The 13,679-nt window shown below is 32.6% G+C and overlaps 1 protein-coding gene across 1 annotated transcript in view; it reads right to left on the reverse strand.

Annotated features, from left to right (window-relative positions):
- The window catches only part of LOC106471481 (vacuolar protein sorting-associated protein 53 homolog), a 36,079-nt gene that overhangs the window by 6,435 nt on the left and 15,965 nt on the right, over positions 1–13,679 (reverse strand). The window contains exons 7-16 of the mRNA XM_022400090.1: positions 13,112–13,190; positions 12,643–12,710; positions 12,127–12,199; positions 9,572–9,714; positions 9,193–9,364; positions 7,372–7,482; positions 4,747–4,841; positions 3,376–3,612; positions 1,929–2,085; positions 544–626 (exon numbers count right to left, since the gene is read on the reverse strand). Coding sequence (XP_022255798.1) covers positions 544–626; positions 1,929–2,085; positions 3,376–3,612; positions 4,747–4,841; positions 7,372–7,482; positions 9,193–9,364; positions 9,572–9,714; positions 12,127–12,199; positions 12,643–12,710; positions 13,112–13,190 — 1,218 coding nt within the window. The remainder of the gene's footprint in view (positions 1–543; positions 627–1,928; positions 2,086–3,375; positions 3,613–4,746; positions 4,842–7,371; positions 7,483–9,192; positions 9,365–9,571; positions 9,715–12,126; positions 12,200–12,642; positions 12,711–13,111; positions 13,191–13,679) is intronic.

Consider the following 13,679-nt stretch of genomic DNA (forward strand, 5'->3'; position numbering starts at 1 on the left):
AAAAGAGAAGGAAAATCATATGAGAACCAAAACATGGATAATAAACGATAAAAACCCTATAACCCGAGCGCTTTTGAAAGGTGGGCCTTTCTTCTTCAGGGGCAGAACATGACACAAAACATCTATTGTGTGCGCATGCGCTAAACTATCTATAGTGTGACTCGGGGCCTAACTCACAGAAGATTCCCTCTTTGTCCCTGAAGAAGAAAGGTCCACCTTTCTAAAATGCTCGGGTTGCAGGTTTTTTATAATTTTTGTATCAAGACTTATAAACCTATGCTCTGTGATGGGCAGACAGATTCTCAAAAAACTGACAAATTTGTTGTTTATAGGCGAACTTCTACAGAAATATTAGTTTCAACTTTTTATTTTCTTTGTGAATTGCACTAAATACATGTTATAAAATTAGAAAAATATCACTTCTAAAATATAGTAGAATTAAAAATTGTTAAAACAAGGTTTAACGTGTAATTTGATAAGCAGTTGTGCACGCAACATCCGAAAGGTGCTCACCGGTTGCAACGGGTTAAGACAACAGATTACCTGTGAAAAAGATCTTGTTCTTTTGACAGATTTATGTGGTTGGAAAGAGTAGGATCCACTTTTTCCTTTAACTTTTCTTCCAGCTAAACACAAAGATTTCCGATTGTTGTTTAAGACTCATAACGTAGGTAAATTAATATTTGGAAGTATAAACGGACTTTTCTCTACGTTAAAATACTTTTACTGCGAGCTCTCGGCCCTCTTACCGGAGCCTTCATCGACCAACGATGCACTGTTGCCTGTTGGAGACTCCGATAAGAGGTCCGAATGCTCACAATAAAAGTATTTTAACATTGAGAAAAGTCCGTTTATAATTCTACACATAAAGATTTCTGTTAACCACTTAACCTTTTCCAGCAAAAAACAACTTTATTAGTGAAATAAGATCAATGCGAAGAGTCTTGTAACACGTTAAAACAGCTATTTTAAGTGATTTGACAATGATGTATTTACCTTGTGGTCTCTTAATGTACTAAATGGCCTCAGATCTTGCTTCAGTTTTACCACGGCCACTTCCATTTTCCACAGTAGTACTTCAGCAACATTTACTTTTGACACCAAAGAAATTAAATCACCTAACCAGAAACCTCTTTAACAGTACAAAATACTTGGCAATTAACAAATACAAATTTCATATAAGCTGAGTCATAACTTGAAATCCAGAAATCACTTACACCACAAAACCCAAATTTCATTAAATATTGGGATTTTTAGCAGAAAGCTACACAATGGGCTATATTGCACTCTGTCCACCACAGGGAATTGAACCCCAGATTTTAGCGTTGTACATCAGGAAACTTACTGCTGACCCACATCACATCTTATCATGTTAAAATGAAATTATAACATTTCAGGACAAGCCCTTTAACTGTATAGAATAATTTTTTTCATGCAATGTTTTAATTAAACCTTCTAAAAAAAAAAACCAGCTACTTTCGGTTTTTTTCTGAACCAACTTTATCACAGTTTTTTTTTTATACATTTGTGAGTAACAATCTTTAATATGTTTATTACAAAAACATTTTTTGACATTGTTACAACTAGAATACAGTTTTCATACATCTAGAAACAATCGACAAAAAAAAAAACATGAACTTTTTAAATTATATTTGTTATTTAAAGAACAGAGTATTGTTTGGAAACAACAACACACCAGGTACAGACAAACCTGTACCTGGTGTGTTGTTGTTTCCAAACAATACTCTAACAAACTTGTACCTGGTGTGTTGTTGTTTCCAAACAATACTCTAAAGAACTTGTACCTGGTGCGTTGTTTCCAAACAATACTCTAAAGAACTTGTACCTGGTGCATTGTTTCCAAACAATACTCTAACAAACTTGTACCTGGTGCGTTGTTTCCAAACAATACTCTAACAAACTTGTACCTGGTGTGTTGTTTCCAAACAATACTCGGCCGTTGATAAGATACTACAGACCAAGCACTGTTCCGAGGGAGTGAAACGTGCCACCTCTCCTTCTTTCAACAAGTTTTGGAAGTTCTGGATCAGACCAGCTGATGAGAGTGTCGTTGTATTTCCAATTCTAATTGAGAAATTGAATAAAACTCTGAATTGGTTTTATAAAAGCCATACTTCAAGTCATTGCCAATTACTTGATGGACACTTTGTCATAGAATAAATAAGTATCAATTACTTTTAGATGTGTCAACAGTTTAAGCTCCCAGTAAACAGTTTTAGTTCTGTGAATAGTTTCAGTTCTCAGTAAATAGTTTTAGATGTGTCAACAGTTTCAAGCTCCCAGTAAACAGGTTTAGTTCTGTGAATAGTTTCAGTTCTCAGTAAACAGTTTTAGATCTGTCAACAGTTTCAAGCTCCCAGTAAACAGTTTTAGATGTGTCAACAGTTTAAGCTCCCAGTAAACAGTTTTAGTTCTGTGAACAGTTTCAGTTCTCAGTAAACAGTTTTAGATTTGTCAATAGTTTAAGCTCCCAGTAAACAGTTTTAGTTCTGTGAACAGTTTCAGTTCTCAGTAAACAGTTTTAGATGTGTCAACAGTTTAAGCTCCCAGTAAACAGTTTTAAATATGGGAATAGTTTCAACCTAATTCCATTACAACACAGTCTTTACGGTCTAGCAAAGGGTATCTACCCGAAATGTTCCACAAAATAAAACTATAAAAAGTTTTCATTTAGACGTATCAATTAATCTTATTTTTATCCAATAGTTTCAACTCCCAGTAAACAGTTTTATATCTATGAATAGTTTCAGCTCCAATCAAACAGTTTCAGATCTATGAATAGTTTCAGCTCCAATCAAACAGTTTTATATCTATGAATAGTTTCAGCTCCAATCAAACAGTTTTATATCTATGAATAGTTTCAGCTCCAATCAAACAGTTTCAGATCTATGAATAGTTTCAGCTCCAATCAAACAGTTTAAGATCTATAAATAGTTTCAGCTCCAATCAAACAGTTTCAGATCTATGAATAGTTTCAGCTCCAATCAAACAGTTTAAGATCTATAAATAGTTTCAGCTCCAATCAAACAGTTTTATATCTATGAATAGTTTCAGCTCCAATCAAACAGTTTCAGATCTATGAATAGTTAGCATGGACTGGGACGATTAGATTCAGAAATCTTCATACATCATCAAGGATGGCACTTTTTATCATACTTGGATTAAATCCATTAAAGTATCTGTTTCACTGTTTGTACAAACAATATTAGACAAGCATTAAAAAAAAAATGTTATTCTTTTATCAAACTTCCAAATCAATGTAATAATATAAATTGAAGTAATATCTTCTAACTACTACACATATTAACAATGAGTACTTGGAGAGAAATGGAAGGTCCACAGACAGACACTTACTTTGGTAAATTGTTCTGAAGAATACGGGTTGCGTATTCCTGGAGGTACTTCTGGAATGTTTCGGCAAGGGACAGCATGGGTTGTCCAGTGCTTAGCTGCGTGCATTGCACTAAACACTTCTTATAATAAACAAACAAGTCAGCACACGAAGGCAAAACAGCGGAACCCGTTTCTGGCCGAGGCATTGGTGCCTTGCGTATATCTTCTTGGAATCTCTCGATCAGCTGTGCTAAGTTCCTGTGAATAAAGGTGTCAGTGTTTCAATAAAAATTATTTTGAAAAGCACGAAACAGATCTCATAAAACATGTAATATGTTCATCAAGAAAATCACGATTGTACTAAAACTACTATAATATTACTGCTTGGATCAGTTCTTCCAGTAAACTACTTGCTTTAACCACTAAAACAAAACAATCATCTGTATAAATGTAAATAAAATCACGATTGTACTACAACTACTATAATATTACTGCTTGGATCAGTTCTTCCAGTAAACTACTTGCTTTAACCACTAAAACAAAACAATCATCTGTATAAATGTAAATAAAATCACGATTGTACTACAACTACTATAATATTACTGCTTGGACCAGTTCTTCCAGTAAACTATTTGCTTTAACCACTAAAACAAAACAATCATCTGTAAAAATGTAAATAAAATCATGACCTATATCTCCCGATTGAAACTATACTAGCTCAATATTTTGCTATTACAACTTCGTCAGGAGCTATCAATATCCCACAAGTTTGCTGCTATATGTTAAACAAGTACAGGGATGTCTCAGTAAAACAAGAAAAGGTTTATATTCTGGCTTGTCAATGCCTTTAGTATGGAGTTCTAATTGGTTGAACAATCTGAAGCCCTTATAAAGAAAGAGAAAAAAAAAATTCTATAACTGAGAAGTCAGAGTGCCACCACATCATGTAACTCAGAGGTGTAGTGTGAGAATTAATTTAAATATCTCCTTTTGAAATTACAAGATAAAAACTTGATTGTAACTCCTTAAAAAAAAAAAAAAAAAGGTCATGACATGGAGACTTTGATTTGCTTGCATCTGTAGGGTTAATGCCATATAAGACCCAAAATCATTCAATCTTTTGTATTTATACAGAAGTTCTTAATTAATCAAAAAAAGTTTTAGAAATAAACAAAAGCCCAACACATTACTTTCGGGATAAAGGGACTGTTTGTCCTTCCTTTTCTTGTGGTCCTTTAAGCCCGAATCAATCAATCAATATGGGAAAACAGTGGCTCAAATAAACCTTTCTGTATGATGCGACTAATTATTTATAATTCCTCCTAAATGACAAAAACTCTCCAGTTTGTACAAGCACCTTCAAACTCTCCTAGTTTTTACCTTGGTACTTACTTATCCTGAGAATCGATATATATATTTAGATGAGGTTCGAAACATCTTGAAATGATTCCTTGGAAGGGGTTACTTTTAGGCTTAGCAACTGGAACCTGGAAACAGTTATTGAAATCTTTATCGCAAGTCGAAACTCTAAACTGATATACAACTAATCATTTAACTTAATCATTTGCTTCTCTGAAAATAGATTTGAGTTGAATCTTGTTTACTAAGAAAGAAAAAAAATGGTGTATTAATATATAAATCTAAGAATTTTGTTATTAAACAAAAAAGGTACATAAAGTACTAGGTAAACCTATCATAGAGAAGTGGATATATTAAGCCTTTTTTTAAAGCTATTATTTCACCAAAGAGACATACTCAAGTACTGCTAAGCCTACTGTAGAGAAGTAGCAAGATTAAACATTTTGTCTATTCTGAAATAATTAGTTGTTAAATTTACTTTATATATGTAGCTTTATTAAGCTTTTTCCATGCGTTACAAAATAATCGGGTACTTTTAACCTACTTTAGACATAATAAGGTTGAAACACATTTAAAAAAACTGTATAAAAGAAGTTTTACAGTTTGTATGAAAATATTTACAACAGATATGTTAATAAAATTTCATCTATTTAGCAAGCTAAAAGGCACAATTTTGAATTTCACATTTAAATTAGTAACATACCAAGCACATTTTTTCCATCCTCCTCCGTCTGACCACTTGGCTTACTCCATCACTAACTCTGCCATATTTCAGACGTTATCCTCCCATCTTTACACATTTCTTTCTCGATTAATGCATTCCAGGCTGATATTACATCTGACAACATTTCTGAAATAGCTCGTCTTTCTCTGAAGTGCAAGATACAACAAACCTTTTCTCGGGTCGTATTTCTGCCAATATCGACTTTTTGTTTCTTCGTGACGTCCAGAGAATCTGTAGAATTCTTCTAAAACAGAGAAGTCCATCTTCCTTCTTCAGAGCTTACGACTTGCACCGATATACAGCAGTTGTGCAAATGATTAAATAGCACCCAAAACTTCAGAATGTGTAGTAGCCTCTTGGCCTTCGTGATCTTATTTCCTGCTACCTCCAACGTTCTCCTTATTTCTCGGCTGTTACTGCTTACATTGATAATTTCAGATATTTTAATCATTCCACCCTCTTCAACAGCTTCATCATCCACGATAAATGATATGTTATTTAGTCTCTGACTGTCAATCACAATAATTTTTGTTTTCTGTCAGTTAAGTAGTAGTTCCTTTTCTATGCTCCAGCCCTTAACATTTGTCATACGAGTAACTAAACGTATATAAGAAGGACGGTGTCGCATGCTTAACTCCAGATGTCCGCTGAACTGAATCCCTTCCAGTTTGTCTTATAATCTGTTCAAACAAACAAACTGTACATATTAAGTAACATCACACACGTACTTCAATGACACCCCTCAGGATCTTAAATCATTCTCTATCGTCATGCTCTAATCTGACATATAGCAAATGAACTTGGATCAAATGAGTTGGAACACCAAGTAATTCTTGTCTCACATGATTGAATGCCTTCACATCATCAATGAAGAACTATTACAATGACTGTTTGGTTGAATCCTTTGGACTTTTGAACCAAACTCCGAATTATAACAACCCGATATATATATATATATATATATATATATATATAGCTCTTCAGCCAGCTGTATAGCTTGCTTGTTTTGGTTCTTTGATTCTTATGGGTCCTACCTTTAGGTGGATTTTGCTAGAATGGCTGAGCAATGAAACAGTTCTGTAATTTGAGTACAACAGTAGATTCCCTTGTTGTTGGACAGATAAAAAAAAAAAAAACCCGTCATCTCCAATCATCTGGCCATTTTTTTGTATACTTTACATCTAGAAGATCTTATTAAAAACTCTGTTGCCTTTCTTACCAGTGTTTTTCAAAACTTCCATCAGAGCCTATGTTCATTTATTCTCCTGTTACTGGTGGTTCTTTCTCTTTTGTTATCTTAGTCCGAGCTGATGAGTTACCGTCTGATATAGAGAACATTTCCATCAGAAATATCCTGTCTTTTATGTTAATCATGCTTGAAGTGTACCCCCATGCTGAGCTCTTTCAGAACATCATACATTTTGTTGATGTCTTCAGCTTCAATTTCTACACATTAACTTTCCACAAAACTGATCTTGTTGTTGAAATATTAGTTCAAGTTTATAACAATTTTGTTTCCAATTATGATAGGACTAAGGTATTATTGCGGTAATAACAACTGTGAATACTTACTTTGAAAACTTTCACAGCAATCAAAACCACTGTGCGAACTCTTCATTACCGAGTTACAGTACATCCCAGCTTACTTATCTTACAACAAAACTGATCTTGTTGTTGAAATATTAGTTCAAGTTTATAACAATTTTGTTTCCACAGGTTAGATTCCAACTTAATTGGCATAAACAAGACCGTAACGCAACAACTAGTCATTCCTGCCCCTTAAAATCATTAAGTAAAGCTTAACACTGATTAAGTATGTATTAAGTAAGTCTTAATACATTTAATAGTTTGTTTTATCGTAAGCTTGAGGTCAACATTATTGTGAAACCATCATAACGAATGGTGTACCTTTACAAAAAAAGGCATACTGATACCTTTGAATCTCCCGTTTCTTCTTCTTCTTTGTTCATGTCTTCTGCAAAAGGGTTTTTGGAGTCAAAAGAAGCCTCACCAAAAGTACTAGAAGATTCTGAACTTGGATCTATCTGTAATAATCAGTTTTCTTTCAATGACAGTCAAACACTCTCTTCAGAAATTCACGAGTTCCAAAAAAGTGTAACACAATACCAACACGCTTTATTTAAAGACACAGCATTCAAAATTTTCCAAATGAAAAGAGGACTCTTACAAGGATGTATTTGTTTATGGTGTTAATGGGTTTATTCTGTTTTAAGATTTTATAATGATAGTTTTAGCAGTAAAAATAGCTAGGACTAACTTATGTTTATCCATGCGACACATTTTTAGTATTGATTTTTTAATACTTTATAAAATACCCTGTTTCTCGATACAATACACCCATACATATTCATTAAATATCACCATACCGATAAGACAGTTTTCGAATACTGACTCCAGCAGTCTAGACTCGACACATTCCACTAGTTTAGGAATCATACATTATGTGGTAAATTCTTTCTAAATCAAGTAAAACAAATGGTCTATATTTAATTAGACACTTAATGTTTCACTTTACAGTTTCTTCAGAGACGTTTCACCAAAACACAAACTGTAACATTCAAACAGTTTCGGTTTGCATTTTAGTGGAATGCTACTGAAAAAGATGCGAAGCAAAACGTTGAGTGTCTAATTAAGTAAAAAGAACACTTTGGTGTTATAAGGTCATTTATTTCAAGTATTCAAATAACATCTATACCCTAATACGCACAACAGAAGTTATATAAAACAAATGGTCTGGCAAATATTCAAACTAGAAACATCCAACGTTTAGCTGTGAAATGAAAATGGTGGTTTGTGGCATCTTATCTTGAGGACCCAATAAGTAAGGCTAATTTGTCCATTCTTTTAATGATGCACACGAAATACACACTGTTTACAATTTATGGTTGCCTGTACAGATTGTTTTACAATTCCGTTAAAATACAAAAGAGCTTCCATTTTTGATTGTTGCTTTATTGAAACACAATCCGTGTAAGTATTAAAATATAGAATACTTTATGAAAATCCCCCAATCCAGTTGTTTCAAGTAGTTCATCATAACCGTTTAATCAAAACTTCAGGCTTATTGATATTAATATCAGTGGGTTTATAAGGAATTGGTGCAACAACATAAAAAACAAAAACGTGAGCACATCTATCCATAAAGCTGTGAAATTTTAAACTGCTTTTAATGAGACATTGAGTTCTTTTAGGTGATACTTACAAGAGTATTCTAGAAAATAGTATTATCAAAATAGTTCATACACATAGCTTTACATCAGTGTTTATAGGAATCAGTTTTAATGTAGAAAATACAGTATATACATTAACAATTAATTAATCTCATTTCCTGTTTAAGAAACAAATTATAATCTAACTACCAAAAAAAAAAAATAGCCATTTTTTCATACTGACAAAAGCTTGTTTTATTGTATCACGTTTGTGTCTTAGGATCGTGTCAAGTACTTCTTTCATTTCCACTCATTTGTGTCTGATGTGGGCCTTAAGTCGAAACATACGATGATAAAAAACTTTTTTAAAAATGAAGAAGAGCATATTTTGATTTTTTTTGTCTTCAACTCGCAGTGATGTTGATAGACATCCTCAGAAGAGTTACCATATAGTACGATAACAAATAACTAAAGTCTGTCTTAACTCGAATGCTAGTTAGTGAAATTATGAATAACAAGAATTAATGCAGTTTAATTTTATTCACTAATTTAACAACTTTGTTTTACACCTCATTAAGGATTTACCTGTTTAGTTCCTCCCGATGGGGTGATAGGCCTATCAACTCCCTCCATCGTAACTCCCATAAACCTACGTCCAAGGAGCGTTTCAAAATTTGTCGTCCTCTGAATAGAAAACAGCAACAGCCTGACATCTATCTCGTGCACCCTAGCTGCCATTATTTTTTCAAGTTCTCTTCTACAAGATCAACAAACAAATTTTAACTATTAGCTATTAATGATCGTATAATAAAGAAACAGTCGAAAGCGTTCTCGGTCACGTTTTATTGATTTCATCATGCTTCCTTTTTAATACCATAATAACCTACACTTTACTTTATTCCGCTGATACTTCAGTAAGATAACAGTTTTATTACTTAGAAAATTACTTTATTATGGAGTCTACCTGGTTATTTCACAGAATTCCACTGAAATTCTCTCACTCACTTCCCATTCAGGAGGAAATAATCGGCCAAACTTCTCTTCAAACTCTATTAAATGGCGCTTCAGCCAAGCATAACGACGATCAATCTTGTCAAGCCATGCTACCTACAGAGAAAAAAAAAGACTGTGATAAGTTTTCCAGATCTTAAAACTTAGCAAAGATACCCATGTTGTTTATACAACCTTTAATAAGAACTTCTGAATCTAAGCCTCACAACTCTTTATAACATAATTTATTACTGAAAAATACAAAAAAAAAATTGTCACATACATTATAATTTTAGGTACATAAAACTTGTACTGAAGATTATTATTTTCCCAAAACAGAGATAATTCGGAAAATACACACAAAAGCATCAAGTAGATCTTAAATATAATTTGATACCTATAACATTTCTCAATCTAGCATTGTGTACATTTTCCAACACTACATAAAAGTAAGGATTCTCTAGAAACGTCATAGTGTACAGTTATCTAAGCCAGATGAGATACATATATATTGTAGCAATAAACTTTCATTGTCTCATTCACAATCTGCAACTTACACAGAAGCCAGCCAGGAATAACAGTTATATAAATTGTTATTAATTTTACGCTGGACCTATGTCATCTAATGTCACATTCTGGGCAACATACCTCGAAGAAAAAAACATGTGCAAAAGTTATCTACGACAGAGATGAAAATGTTGCGGTGGATGTGTGGAGTTATCCGAGAAAGTGTAGGTGTGACAGTCATAAAAGAAGAGAAACTTTTTTAGCATATTATTAGTACATATGCGCATAATATATCGTAACAAATACTCTGAATGGTTGGTTTTTCACTTAGTGAATTATTTGGCAAAATTTGACGATCCCTACTATTAAGTACTGCCATACTTAATAATAAATACTTATTTAGTGAAGTAGTTCCATTAGGATAAAAAAAATAGGTTTAAGTTTCATTGACAGGTAAGTACTATGTTTCTTGTTGTTCGTGTGTATTCTTAATTTATTATTATAAAAGTAGCTAAAATGTAAAGGTTAAAAACTTTTTAGGTAAAATAAAGAATAATGATAATAAAAAAATTTCACGAGGTACACTTGTGAGCAACTCACAATTAGCTTGGGTGTTATGTAATTTCATAGGGTAACGTGAGCTACACATCTGATTAGTGATTTACAATTTGTGTGGCGGGAATATTAGACATAGTTCAGAGAGCAATAAAACAATAAAATTCAAGCCTAAACAGATGTATACTGTTATGTGTTTAAAGCTATTTAAGATAAACAAATGTAGTTTCATGTTACAATTTGAAAAACAGGAGTAAGTTAGATTTATTTCAAATTTTCTTTGGTGGTTACAAGAACGGTCAAATTGACCAACCTTGTATATAGAGCTAGAGAAGATAAAATAAAATGTTTTACTGAAAAAAAAAGCATTTGAAATTTATTTAAGAAGTTTTTGAGATTACACAAATGAAATTTGAGATTTTTAAGATGAAGAAAAGTATCTTTAATCTTAACACGAAAATCACTTTACACTCAGAGCAGTCAACACTTTGACTCCATATGTTCAAGGAGAAATTTTTAGTGAAAATACTTCATTAAAAATAACTGTTTTTTTTTTATACAAAACACTGAAAACTTGCAAAATTTTGTGAAGATGGACAAAACATATTAGAAGTTAAAGTATGAAAACTATAAAGGTTAATTTGGAGTTACGAGCTTGGCAGAGCCCATACCGAAAAAGTTTATTCAGGTACAATAAACATTCTTGATCATAAACAACTTGGTGTTAAAATAAATATGTAACTTGATGAATCTAAGTTTCAAATGGCCAGCAACTGCCTGTTGTAGAAACCTACAAATGTAGAGCACGATGTTTCGAAAGTCTTCCGCCTTTCATCTGATATTTCCAAGCACGTTCCCTTGGCTGTGGTTTCGCTAGATAGTAGATAGGGACAGTGGGAATCTCGTTATTCCATTCATGCTCGTCACCAATTAGATGACGAGGCATTTGGCTACCTTAAGAGAGTCATAAAAGCAGAAGACTTTCGAAACATCGTCCTCTACATTTGTAGGTTTCAACAACAGGCAGTTGCTGTCCATTTGAAACTTAGATTCATTATGAATACTCTGCCTAAACAACCAATCAAAGGTTATGTAATTTGATATTAATAAAACCCAAAAACCTAATTTCTAAATAAGTATTGATAAAAATTAAAGTTCACAAATTTTAGTGTAGTTTACACCAAAACAACTGATGACATGAACAACATCTCAACCACTACCATATTCATCGTATCTCAGCCGGCTTGATGAGCCCCGATATCGGGCAGAAGGCCTCGTGGTCACTGGACACAGCAGATAGTGTGGTTGGCATATCGTAACATTCTTGTTTCTGTTGACTGGTCAGTTTATATAATTAATACAGTAAATAAAACATCAAACATCGTAGTTATTAAAAGTGATGTAAAAAATAAGATTAGTGTATTTAAATAATTTATTTGCTTTCAATAAAACCGGCTTATGACTTACATCCTGGTTCTCCTGGAATAAGTGCGTGTATTCTGTTAGCTGAAGAGTAACAAACCATTTCAGCAAATCTCGCCTGTAAAAATTTAAAAATACAAAAACAGAAATGTTATTTTTCTAGTAATAAATAACAAAAAAAAAATCTTTTAAATACAAAAAATGAACAATACTTTCATTTGTTTTTCTTTGTATTAGAAGAATAACTTTTATTGAAGCTGCAAAATTTTAAACATCTTTAAAGTATAACACGTAAGCTATACAAAGACCCGATATTAACAAATTCAAATGAATTTAATTTACTTTATAAAAAATTCTGTTTCGGGGAATTTTAGGCAGATACTGATAGTGAAAATATTTTTGAGCACTACGTTGAAGTCTTTTGCCAGTCACCAGACCAGAAGAGGGGCCTTAACGTAACATTCAAAAAATTTAATTACTATTAAGATCCTTAAGGGATTGCTGTTCATAAATAAAGTTCCCGTGTCAGTAAAAAGATGTTTCTAGTGTAGAAATACTTACTTAATTTTAGGATCAAGAATTGAAACTACAAGACATGCTTCCGCAAGCTGTTGACTCGGTGTCAAATTCTGGAAGGTACAAACAATGCACGAGTTATTTTCCTGAAGAAGAATAGTAAACTATTGGAAAGCACTCGAGTTTTAGGTCTCGTTTTAAAACCATCACTACTTTTGTATGTAATCCTGTGTGCTAACTTCTTAATCAGAATCATTAACATGCGAGTTAATGTCAGACGTAAACCATGCGACAGTTTCCAAGAATGAAAAAAACAATAACCTTTCCTCAATTATAAAAACTGATTTAACTTCGCTAAGTGCCTTTTGACCTCAGGAAACTAATGTAAACAATTTTATACATATAGTTTTAATAATTAAACAAAACTGCAGATTTATTATTAACAGATCATGAAATTGTAAACAAAACTCGACAAACAAGTAAAATACATTCCACGTAAAGTGAAATTCTTTACCTTCGCATTAGGTCCTTGAAATGCACTGTGAAAATCTTCAGTTATTTGCTGGCCCAGCTCAATTTTTAAACTCTGAACTCTATAAACAATTATAAAAATCACATTTATTAAATTGTTCTCGCTTTTCTTTTAGAGAAATACTTCACGTTTATAAAACTAAGATCAGGTGGGATTTGAACCTATGACTCTTAAACTACACATATCAGAGGACAAAGTTCAGAAACATGAGCAAAAAAGCAAATCCCAAGAAGTCACAATTTTTACCTTTTCTTCAAATTTCTTCAAGTAAATGCTTAAATTTATGTTACATTTGGTTACAAGTAAACTAGTTTGATAACTCATTTAAAACCATACATTTAAATACTTTTACTTGAGCATGCTCAGAAAGACAGCTTCACAAGTATACCAAACTGGGTAACTTGTATAATAATAGATACATTATCCAAGGAATAAAAACTTAAACATTAAACCTAAAATTCTAAGACAACTCAAACTGGTGTATTTGCGTAGTTCTTCAAATACCTATAGAATGATAGGTTTCTTTTTAGTGAGTGTAAAACACGTAAGT

The sequence above is a fragment of the Limulus polyphemus genome, unplaced genomic scaffold, assembly GCF_000517525.1.
Source record: "Limulus polyphemus unplaced genomic scaffold, Limulus_polyphemus-2.1.2 Scaffold4648, whole genome shotgun sequence".
NCBI lineage: Eukaryota > Metazoa > Arthropoda > Merostomata > Xiphosura > Limulidae > Limulus > Limulus polyphemus.